The following is a 12,560-nucleotide window of genomic DNA, read 5'->3' on the forward strand; positions in this document are numbered from 1 at the left end:
ACACAGAGCTTTCACCCTGACTTCCTGCAATCTCCACCGAATGCCGCAAGTTCCAGCCAAAGTGCGTGCTCACAGTTCCCTCAGCTCCCCGCATAATCCTGTATCTGGAGCGTCACCTCTGGCCTTTGCCCTCATCACTCAGGAAGATCATCCCTAATGGTCAATACTTCCCAACACCCACCCTCCCCCCAAATTAATGGCGCCTTTGTTTGCACTTTCCAGAAGAATGTTATCTCCACCACAGGTCTCACCCCACCCACAGCCGGCTCTTCACGGTCTCCTCCGGCAGACTGGAAACTCCTCAGATGCAGGACAGCTTAAGTGCCTGGCCTGGTGCCAGCTCCACAGCCAGCGTTCAGGCCACCAGTCACCGCTGCTCAATTTTTACTCCTGCAGCCCAGTAATCCATTATTTTTTTATTATAATTGGGAAGAAGGGTGTAGCTCCAAAACTGTGTTGTCTTTTGTGGAGAATAATAAAATGGAAACATACTTGCGGAGGTTAAAATCTCTGACATGACCCCAAGGAAATAACCACAGCTAACATTTTCTTAGAGCCTGTTAGACGCTCGGTGCCACCTTAAGGCACTTATTTATTCCCACGTTACAGATGAGAGACGGAGGCCGGGAGAGGGTAGCGAACCTCACAAGGGGCTCCCGGCCAGTACTCAAACCCAGGAAGCCCAGCTTACGGACTTTGCAAAATTTACTCAGCATTGTTTTGTTATGTTTAAAACGGCTTCACCTCAACTGTTTAATGAACGTTTAATAGAACACAGTAAACAAGGGTATCAGATACCTGAGCATCGGTCTTGGAGGAGGCGGCAGTTCATCGGGATCCTGGCATCTTTTCGCCTTTTTAGTGACTTGTTTATAGATATTTCGAGCTGTCACTCCAACCCATAGTACTGTAGCAAGAGTGGAATAATGAAGAATTATTCCAACCTAGAAAGAAGATTGAAGAATATATAAACTGAAAGGAGAAAAAAAAATTCCCCAGGAACAGGGGCCTCCAAGGTTACCGAAAATACCTGGTAAGTAACTTTCAAAAACAGGACTCAAAAACAGCATGAAGGTATATTCTAAAGATGGATTCCTCTGCCCACTAATGAAACAAAGCGTTCTAACAGCCGTGTAACAGAGGATCATGTCCTCCCACAGATCCAGGAGACCCACAGACCACACACAACGTTTACCCAAGATAACCCTTCAGACACCATGGAATTGACTCTTACACAACATTAAACCAAAGGTGTGTTTCACCCAGACGCCATGTTATAAAGTAGAGTTCGGTTTCTGAGGCCCATTTTAAGGAGGAAGGTAGAGAATAAGCTTGTGCGACAGCCCTGAGTTGTTCTAATTCAGAGCTTTCGTATATGATAACGGTAGGTCAGCAAGAGAATATATTGGCGGGTAAGAGGGTGATGTCTAGAATCAAAACTCTTACCTGGTTTTAAAACCAGTATCCACCCCTTATCAGCTGTGATAACTTCAGCAAAGGCGCATAACATCTCAAACACTGGTTTCCTTGTTCGTAAGCAGAGAGAGAGATGAAAGTACTGTGGGGCTAACTAAGATCGTCTACATAAAGCCTTCAGCACATTGTCTGGCCCATGATAAGCAATCAAGAAAAATGATAGCTGTATTTTTATTATTACTTATTAGGAGTGTGGTTTTAAGTAAATAATGTCACCTCTCTAAATTAATTTTCCTCATTGGAAGAGTGGGAAGATTATCAATGACTATCTCTGGCGTTTCTGCAGGGACTATATGGGCACAATATTTGAGACTTAACAGGTACCCAATAAATCGTGGAAACCTGCAGAATATGTAATGGTCACACTAATTAAATTTCTTCCCCCAGGGGGTTATGGAGGGCATGTTTACCATGTGACCTGTGTGTGAAGCAACTCTATTTGGAGCTAGAATTCTAGATGAAGATATGTATGGGCCTAAGAAAGGTTTAAATCCATTTTAAGAAAAGTGTATATATCATTGGAACATCAAGGACACTATTCAGCTTTCTTATCTGACTAATTACTTACTATCTGTTTGATCATTTCTTTTTATATAATTACCACAGGTAAAATCCTATTAACGAAAATCTTCAAGACAAATTTTTTCCTTCTAAAAGGATGGCTCTCCGATCTCAAGAAAATCAAACTGATTGACATTATCAAACCTAGGGCAGTGATAACCGCATTTAGATTGCTGCCCAGAGTTCATTTTCATGAGAATCAGTGTGCAGCCAAAATGCGGCAAGTGAAAACCCAAGTCTTATTTTGCAGGACAAAAATGAGGACAGTCACTGTCCAGTCTGAATCTTGCTCTGACTCGGGAAGTGGCTGGCAGGGTGGGTCCAGCTTGGCCAAACTAGAAAACTCACAGTTATTTTCTTCATAAGGAGAAAAGTGGCTCCTTGGTTTCCATTAGTTTTACTGTCCGTATGGTAAAAGCAAAATTTACAGAGAAAAGTAGAACAAAAAGCATAAAGTAAACCTTAGACTATCTGGAGTCATACCCAATACTAGATGTAAAAATAGTGTCAATGAATTTGGTACATAGACACCAAAATGTTCAAGACAAATCACTGGTATTGACTCAAAATGGTAGGCGCTCCACTGGAGGTTTCTCAGATGACGAGGTCAGAAGAACAAGACCGAGCGGTGAAGTAAATAAGTTTAAAAAATAGGAGTGAAAATATTTTCAACACAGGAGGTACAAGATGGAGCATTTTCTTGTTTTAGATCTAAGAGGGAAAACTCAACCTTTAGATTTTGAAGTGTTTCCTGTGGCATTTCAAAATTTCCAGTGTTCACACTTGAAAGATACTAAAGCCTTCAGTCAAACAAAATTATTACTAATGGTAGAATTTTAGGGGTCTGATGTCACCTAGTAACCATCATGTAAGCAAATCCCCAGATATTCCATGAGAACCAGAATAAAGGGGGAGCAGAGAACCGGCAGAGAGGGTATTTCTTTTGGAATGGGATACCTCCTACTGTTTTCTCCATCAGACACTTGAAATGCAACCTGTCAAATTTCTTTCACATAAATCAGAAATACATGTGGAAAGTTTGTAAAGTTTGGGAATAAGTAATCTAATTCATAGGGCATGTAAACGATTAATTAAATGCAACAGATGATTACTTGAGAAAGTCACCTGACCTCAGGACATCAATTTCCAAAGCTGTAAAACGGATATAAAATAATTATCCTAAAGAGTTGCTTTTATATGTTACTGAACCATATATAAGCTCTCACAAACTAGAGACTGGACATTGTAACGATCATATTTGTAACCCCCAATAACCCTAAGATAGTACAGCATGTAGAGTGAGTGTGCAGAAAAATGATCTTTATATTCATATAATCATGTATGAATACATGTAAAATAGTAACAGCTTCCACTATTGAATGCCCACTGTGTGCCCCAAAATGTACGAAGACAATTTGTAAGTGCTTCCATTTTATCCTCCTAATGTCACCATTCAGTGGAGGGCATTAACCTTGAGCTACAGACCATGAGACTGCACCTGAAAGGCATGCAATCATCACTAGAGGTCACCTGGTCAGTAGCAGGGCTGCAACTCAAACCCATGCCCCTTCTATTAGGCTGTGCTGGTCCTCACTAAATAGTGAAGCATAGTGACCCCGGTGTGGCGGGGGGAAGCGGCTCGCGGGGGACGACAGCTGAGTCAGCAAGACTGGCATCTGAATCACCCCTCTGCCACCCAATAGCCTAGTGATTTGGGACAAGTTGTTCAATTCCGTAAGACTCAGTTTCTGTATTGATAAAATATAGGAATTAACGAGTACCTCCTGGGGTTAATATGAAAGTTAAGATAACACATTTGCAGTAGTTGGCAAGTAAAAGGTCTTCAAATTCACTGATTAAATTTCCCCAAGGCATTTCACGTGCCACGGCAGAAAAACTCTTGAGAAGAGACACAAAAGGACACCAGAGAAGGTTAGCCGGAGCTGTACTTAATAAATTAAATCATGGAGTTAGGTAGAGCAACAAGGTGACTTAAGTAAGATCCGGCCGTGTCTTTTCACTACATAGCTAAGGAAACCAAGGACCAGAAAATTAATTATCACACAATTATTTGGCAGCACATCATGACCCAGAACCCAGGACCCTTCCCACCTGGAGTGAACAGCCCTCGCTACTCTGACACTCGGCTACCCCGCTCTTCTTCAGCTCCTTCTGCAAAAGAGTCCAAGCCTGCAGAACGCACCGACCGTACCACCAGAACTGACTTACGACTCGGAGTGGGAAGGACCTGGCTGGTGCCTAATGGCCCCTCCAATAACCTCAACCCATCACTGTGGGGAGGCAAGCATCGTAGAACCCGTTCGCGCCGTCCATAAAGTATATGAGCTCTGAAAGGGAAATAAGAAACATAAAACTGCACCGATTACGTGCACATATAAAACTGCATATAAGGTATGCACACATTAGGATTCTAGCAGGTGCACTCAGGGCTCAGCTGGAAGAACCTTAATGATCATGTAAGTTAACGAGCCCAACCCATTATTTTATAGAAGAAACGTTAAACCCCTACTAGGCTAAGTGACTAATCATACAGATGTGGGAAACAAAGGCAGAAGAAAAATTATTAAATTTCCTACTACCTACAGCCCATTGCCAAGTCCTTGAGTGACATTCCTCTAGGGGCTCAGCTGCCTCGATGTTACTACTTTGCTAAGGGCAAAAGCCAAGCTTAGCCCAACCCCCAGGATCCTGTAAGTCTACTTTAACACATAAAAATTCCTTTAGAAACTTCCTTTATCTCTACCCCTCAAGATGCCTGTTGGCAATCATCCCCCAAGCATATGGCCCACCGATACCCATCTGAAGGGTCTCATGACTACAGTTTTATTAGAAGGCAATAAATGACTTATTCCCAACAGTAGCTAGGCCCCTCAAGGTCCTGGAAACCTTGCTTCCAAAATTCCTTAGAGACTTTCACTCTCCCTAACCCCCTCCCAACTTGGAAGTATGTAACGGGCCACTTGTCATGACCCGGGTACAGCTCCTTCTGCCCATGGGTCCTGTCCCCGTGCTTTCATAAAACCACCTTCTTGCGGAAGAATTCTCTCTTGGCTGTTGGCTTCGAACCTTTACATCTTTCCTACATCAATACTAGTCATCCTGGCAGACACAGAATTAGAACCTACCTACTAGTGTCTGGAAGCGCAGGCCAGTCCTGCCTGCCTTCCCCCGACTCCCCGCTCGGTTGGCTCCTAACTGAACCACCAAAACGGCAAAGAGAAGCCAGTCATGTCTGAGTCAGAAACGGCAAGAGTGTTATGTTTTTCACAGAAGGAGAAACAGTGGAAAAACAGAAGCAAATGACATGTAAAAACATCTAAAGACTTGCCTTTCCCTTAAAAAAAAAAAAAAAAACATCTTTAAGCCATGGACATTCAATGTAGAGGCCCCGAACACTCCCTGCAAATTCCTCTCCTTTTCTTTCTAGAAACGGCATAAAATATCATTCAGGACAATGAAAGGCAGTCATCTTCACAATGGCCTCTTTCTATTCATTGCCTCAGTGAGATCAAGGTGTCTGCTTCGTGAAAACAATGAATACTTTTAGACAAACCGAGACTACCTTTACCACCACCGTGTGCTGAGCACTCTCCTCACAACCTCTGCTCAAAATGGCTCCAGGGTCGAATGACTTCTACCATTTGTAAACCAAGGACTTTTTTGTTCATTCGCCCAATAAACATTTGCTAAGCATCTAGTATCACCTACTCTGGGTCAGGTCCTGTGCTGATCCTTGGATAAACACGGGTGAATCAGATCAGTGGGATTCCTTGCAGAGCGTCGGGTCCAGAGACAGAGAACAGGTAAACAGGAGTCAACTGTGAAGGGTTGTAGGCATCATGGAAATTTAATAAGCACCATGGGATAATGAGGGGAGGGGAGGGACGGTATCTCTCAAACAGTAACAGTAAACTGAGACCTACAAACAAGATGAATAGGAATCAGAAGGGGTGGGGGGGAGGGCTGAGAGAACATTATCTTCTGTGCATGGATTCAGCTGACCCAAGACCCATTATCTGACCTCTCGTACGGTCCAATCAAGTTGGACTCCCAGTGTGTACTAATGGCCTACAACAGAAATACTCTGCACAGCAGAGAGGTAATTTTTTCAATAGTGACACTAGCAGTAATAAAGTCTCCAGCACCTTAATCCTCTCCATGATTCTTATGCACACTCGCATTTTAAACTGGATGTCAGCTATACAATACTGGATTAGTTGTCAACCTTAGGTTCATGACACATTCTAGTGACTGGACCAAGCACGTCCTGCTTTTATTTAATTAGTTATTATTCGTAAGTGGCTAAGAACTTATCAGCAAGACAAAAGGCAAGACCTTGACCAAAACCTGTATCAAACAATATAATCCCCTTCCCCCAAGGTAATCATTACTCTCTATCTTCTGTTTAACATCCCTTTGCCTTCCTTCTACAGTTTTATTGGATCCACATATTTTCCTTAAAAGTGAGCGGTTTCATTTTAGTTACTTCTTGCTTTATAAAAAAAAGACAGCAGGGTGGATGTAATTTATGGGACTTAATTTTTTCACATATATTCCTAAGACTTACTCATATTGTTACACATTGTTGTAATTCATTAGTTTTGACTGTTGCATAATATCACAGTTTATTCACTCACTCTGTCACCAATGGGCATTTGGGCTGCTTCCAGGTTTTCTCTATTGGGCACAGTGCTATGAATATTCATATGCACGTGTATACTCCTAGACACAGGTCTGTTACATATGGGCAAGCGTACTCTGGAGTCAGGAATGGGGCTGCTGGGTCCCAGGGTCTATGCATGGTTAACCTCAGACCGCAAAGCCTCCCAGAATCATCCGCTTAACATTCCCACCCACGACACAGAAAACATGCGGACCCAACATGTTCTTCACGACTTGGCATTGTCAGGCTTGACTTTTTGCTGACAGAAAAGGCATAAATGCTACCTCATTGTCTTAATTCGCATCTCCATGACCACCAATCATGCTGAGTACCTCTTCCCACAGATACGGACTCTGTGTATCCTCTTCTCTGAAAAGTCTGTCCACTCTCGCCACTTTTTCTACTAGGTTGTTTGTGGCATTTTCGTTGATTATAGTTCTTAATGTATTTTTTATTCCAATGCCTTTTCAGCGGTATGTATTAAGAAGAGCGTCTTCCAATTTGTTAGCTTGTCTTTCCACTTTCATTAAGGAATCTTAATTAACAAAAGCTCTTATTTTTAATTTGGTTAAAATTATCTCTTCTAGTCAATGCCTTTTAGTGTCGTATTTAAGAAATCCCTACCCAAGGACTGTGATATTTTCTAATGTGAATTTTAACATTTTGGCTTGGCCATGGTAGTTTTTTAATCCACCTGAAGTTGACATTTTTTATAAGGCATGACTACAGATCCACTGTAATGTTTTTCCACATGGATTTTCCCCAGCTCCTTTATGCTGCACAGAGGTCTCTCTTCGCCACAATTGAAGAGCATGCAAACCTTGGTCTCACACCAGAGTTGCACATGGGTCTGCTTCTGAGTCTCTGTTCAACTGTGCTGGTCCATGTCTCTCGCTACCCCAAATGCCGCAGTGTTAATGACGAGAGCCTCCTAAGTTCTGATGATTAGAAGGACAGTCACCTTGCTCTACTCTTCCTTTGCAGAAGTGTCCTGGCTATCTTTATCTTTGGTCCTTTGCTTTTAATGTAAATTTAAAAACCATTTTATTGTGTTTTGTGAAAAACTCTCTTATGTATATATTAATTTCAGAGTAACTGCCATCTTTCTAATAGTAACACTTCCTGTCCTTGGGCCTAGTATATCATTTATTTAGGTCTTCTTAAATACCTATTACAATTTTGCCTGTAAATAGTGAACATCTTTTATTCATTCTTGGTACCTGATATTCTTTGATACATGGCATCTTCACATTAATTATGTTTCCTCATAGTTGCATTTCTGCATCCAACTTCTGTATGTTAAACTTGGATTCACTCTTGGCTAAACCTTCCCATTACCTCAAATCATTTATCTGTAAATTACGGTAGGGTTTTTTTTTTATATAAATAATCACATCATCTGACAGCTCAAATATTAGTCCCAACTTATGGGTGAGGAAGCTGAGACACAGAAAAGCTAAACACTGAAATCACAGGATCTCAAAGAGATCTCTGCACCCCCACGTTCACTGTAGCCTTATTCACCGCAGTCAAGAGATAGAAGCAACCTACATGTCCATCAGCAGATAAATGGATAAAGAAAAGGTGGTGTATCCGTACAATGGAATATTATTCAGCCATAAAAAAGGAAGGAAATCCTGTCCCATGCTACAACACGGATGAACCCTGAGGACATTATGCTAAGTGAAACGAGCCAGTTGCAGAACGATGAACGCTGCACGATTCCACTCAGACGAGGTATCTAAGTAGTCAAGCTACAGAAAGTAACACAGTGGTTACCCAGAGCTGGGAGGGCAGGGAATGGAAAGCTGCTGTTTAACAGGCACAGCGTTTCAGCCATGCGAGACGAAACGGTTCTAGAAATCTGCTGTGCAACACTGTACTTCTACTTAATATTAAACTGTACACTTAAAAGTTTGTAAAGAGGTAAGTCTTTTGTCATGTTTTATTGGCAATTAAAACAAAAGTTAAATAAATTGCCCATAAAAACAGCAAAGTAGACCTGAGACCCAAATCCAGGCAGTTTGAACTCAATTACTACATGGCACCACTTCCTATCATGCATATGGAAAACAGTAGGCAAATATAGGAAATATGTACAATTTTTGATGTCTATTCATATGTTGAATAGTTTTGGTTTTTTTATACATATCCCAGAAGAATACTGTTCACTAAGGTGACGTGTATAATAATTTATTTGAAATTAAAAGTTGAATATTTTTAATTTTTCTTATTTACCACACGAGAAGCTTCTCATTTTTATATCTTACAGTTAAATCTTTTTCAAATTCCTATTATTTCCATAAATAGATGAAATAATTTTTAAAACCCTACTATCAGGGCACCTGGGTGGCTCTGTCAGTTAAACGTCTGCCTTCGGCTCAGGTCATGATCCCAGGGTCCTGGGATCGAGTCCCGCATCGGGCTCCCTGCTCAGCGGGGAGCCTGCTTCTCCCTCTCCTTCTCCCCCTCCCCCTGCTCGTTCTCTCTCTCTCTCTCTCGTTCTCTCTCAAATAAATAAATAAAATCTTTAAATAAATAAGTAAATAAATAAAACCCTATTGTCAGAAAATATCACTTTTTTCTTAGCCCAAGTCAGGGTTTTACAAATTTTTTAAATTAAATGTTCGGCATTATAAAAGACATAACAAGTAGCAATGAATTCCCAAGGATAAAGAGACAAGCTCCCTAAGTCACATGTCCAATCGTGAAATAACAGTTCAAAACTTGGGAGTACACCAGTTAAAAACGTGTGAGTGACAGACACTCAGTTTAACTGTAAAGAAAAACAACTTTAAAAAACATGCTTCCTTCTACAGTTAATAAAACATGAAATTACTTTCTAATGTCATTATTTTTTCCCATTTCAGGTTTTCACTCTGACTTACCGCTTGGCAGACACTGCCATTTCTGGTTTGGGTTATTCCTCCCACGAAGACCACACAGGTCAGGAAAACATGAAAGCACAAGTTCACAAGCATATGCCAGCCCTTGAGACTGATTCTAATCAAACTGTTAAAAGGAAAAATATGAATATTCAGGCTAGTTCATGTGAGGCAGGAGGCTATGATATTCATCCGCAAGTTAGCAATTCCAACTGCATAAAAGGCCAAACATAAATGTTTTATGCTTAAACATTTTACTTAAAATACATGTACTATCAGACACACACACACACAAACACAGGATGTGAGACCTCATTTAACTCAATACAGTTTCTTAACATTTCACTTCATGCACTAAAAAAGACAAGTCATTTATGGAACTATTGCATCCACTAAAGGCTAAACAAATTCTCCATAATAAGAAATATCTGGGCTTCTGTTAGTTACCACGTCTTATGACAGCTGGATTATTTGTTTGCTTCCAGGAGATTTCTGCAAGCTGCCGATCTCTGCTTTTCTTGACCTACTAGGATAACACGGTCTAAATGCCCAGTACATTTCCTCCTGGCCTTTCATAACAGAATGTTGAAGTCTTTCTTTCTTTCTTTTAATATCAAAATCTCCTTTTGTTTCTTCACTAAATGTCAAGAAATGCCATGTAAGTCCAGCTTAAATAGGAAAATACATTCTAGCAAAACCTCTCGTAGAGTGAATTTCTGCTTAGCAAATCCTTCCAGTTCGTTATTTCCTACCATAAAATAAAAGTTTCTGTAGCTTTTCCTCCAATTAACAAACCATCTCCATGTTTAAATGCCACAAACTGCCTTACAAGGGCCATCTATAAAACAAAGAAGATCACAACATGCACAAAGGCATCAACCAGAAGTACCACCACCGTCGGCTTCTGGAAGACACAGCCACAGGAAACAAGCCTCCAGCTCACCTCGCCCGCTTGCTGCCCCCGTCCCACCTCCCAGCCTCCAACACATACCTCCCATATTCTTTCCCAGAAACAAAGAGACCATCTCCTGGACTAATTCCTTATGTCTCGAATTGCATGAACTGAAGGAAGCTTGTACGTATTCTAAAGTAATGGCTCTTCCTTCGGAAGGAAAGCATGGTGTTGAACTCAGTTTTATCCTAATTCGATGTGAAATAAACTCCCTCCACTCGAAGTCCCCCATTTGCCAAGTTGCCTTTCTTACCTGTGATGGTATATATAACTGATGATGACCGCCAAGAGGCTTAAGAGGAGAATGATGGCGGTAGTATAAACCACGGGGTGCAGCAGACCGGCTGCCTGGGCGTAGAGTTCGGATCCTGTCAAGTCCTGAGGGAAAAAAGAAAGTCCCGTTCCAGGTGCACGTTTCTGGACATGCAGAGATTTTCTCCAGGGACGAACCACACGCTGACCCTCGTATCTCTTTGTTTTATTCAAGGACCAATGTTTCATGCTATCTTCTTCACACCTTACTCTGCCTTCCTAACTTCCACTGTGCAAGTTACTTATGGTGTATGTACGTATGGGTGTGTGTGTGTGTGTATATAAGTCCATACATATGTATGCATAGATGTACATACATATGCATACATGCATATGTACATATTTATACATGCACACACCCTTGCTCTACATCTGAGATGTAGATAAATCTGAATACTGACTTTGCTACGAGGGTCATGGAGAGACAGCAACAGACTTGTGATAAGGCATAGTAGTACCTCCAAGACAATCAAGCCTAAACGGGCTTCGCTAACCATCTGCGGTCAAGTTCAACTCCGAGTTCAACAAATACAAGCGGACTGACCGTTGGGTAAAGCACTGGGGACGCAATGGTAAGACGTGGTTCCTGCCCTTAAAGAGCTGCCCCTCACAGGGGAGAGACACCCACGATCAGATCGCAACAATGTCTGAAGATGGTAAAGGCAACACGGTTTTGGGAGTGAAGAGCTCAAAATCTATACTGTAAATAACAGCAAATCACTTCTAAAGCATTTACCATAATCCAGGCACCGTGCCAGCACTTTACACCGAGTACCTCTACGAGCTATAGGTACATCAGCAGCCCCACTGTAGAGGCTGAGCAAATGAGGCACAAAGAGGTTAAGTATCACGACATTTGGTCCAAGGGAACGTGGCTGCCACGTCTGTCCTCCCGAACACAATGCAGACAGTGCCCGACTAAAATGAAAACAGTCGACACCATAAGGCTTCCTTCCTTATAAAGGACCAAAGCAGGCTGGGCAGGTGCCTCCGCCCCAGCCACGGTCCCCATGCCAGAAAACTGGGGCTGCAGAGTCACCAGATCCTGTCCCGAAATTATCCTTCTAAACGGACTCTGGAAGCTACAAAAGGACAGCTGGACGAAGGAAGCCGTTCACAGTAAATGCACCTTTAATCCAGAGGTGCCTGACACATCTAGAAAAGCTAGATAGAAAAGGGGGCAGATCTTCCTGAAGAATCGGAAGTCGACAATATACAAATTATAGATCTAAAAAGATCGTATCAGAACACCTTAACAAGCCCCTCACTGTAACAAATGATGAAGAGAGGCCCATGGAGCCTGACAAAAATCACAGTTAATAGGAAACTGGAGCTACAACATGGGAAATTGAATTCTAGTCTGAGAGCTCCACTACGTCGTGATGAGTCTCAAACCTGCAATTCATCTATTTATTTGACAAATGTTAATTGGGTACCCACCATGGCCAGGCACTATGCCAAGCACTGGATACTCAGCAAAACGCAGAACGTAGTCCCAGCCCTCGAGAGCTGACAGGCTGTAAACTGAGTAGCAGAAAAGGGAAAATATAAGAGAAAAAGCCTATCACCATGAAGTCTGCACCATCTGCCCCTATGAGATGCTCACACGGTTAGTCTATAGTCCGCGGGCCTGCATGCACTCACATTTTGCCAGAAGTCCAGAATATCCATGGGAAAATTCAAAAAAACA

At 41.9% G+C, this 12,560-nt stretch overlaps 1 protein-coding gene across 2 annotated transcripts in view; it reads right to left on the reverse strand.

Moving 5' to 3' along the window:
- Nucleotides 1-12,560, reverse strand: part of ADGRA3 (adhesion G protein-coupled receptor A3) — a 132,025-nt gene that overhangs the window by 11,964 nt on the left and 107,501 nt on the right. For both annotated transcript variants that reach the window (XM_032400098.1, XM_032400097.1), the window contains 3 exons: nucleotides 10,812-10,936; nucleotides 9,610-9,733; nucleotides 799-944 (listed from right to left, as the gene is read on the reverse strand). In XM_032400098.1, the coding sequence (XP_032255989.1) occupies nucleotides 799-944; nucleotides 9,610-9,733; nucleotides 10,812-10,936 (395 nt within the window). The remainder of the gene's footprint in view (nucleotides 1-798; nucleotides 945-9,609; nucleotides 9,734-10,811; nucleotides 10,937-12,560) is intronic.

The sequence above is a fragment of the Phoca vitulina genome, unplaced genomic scaffold (genome assembly GCF_004348235.1).
Source record: "Phoca vitulina isolate PV1807 unplaced genomic scaffold, GSC_HSeal_1.0 scaffold3, whole genome shotgun sequence".
NCBI lineage: Eukaryota > Metazoa > Chordata > Mammalia > Carnivora > Phocidae > Phoca > Phoca vitulina.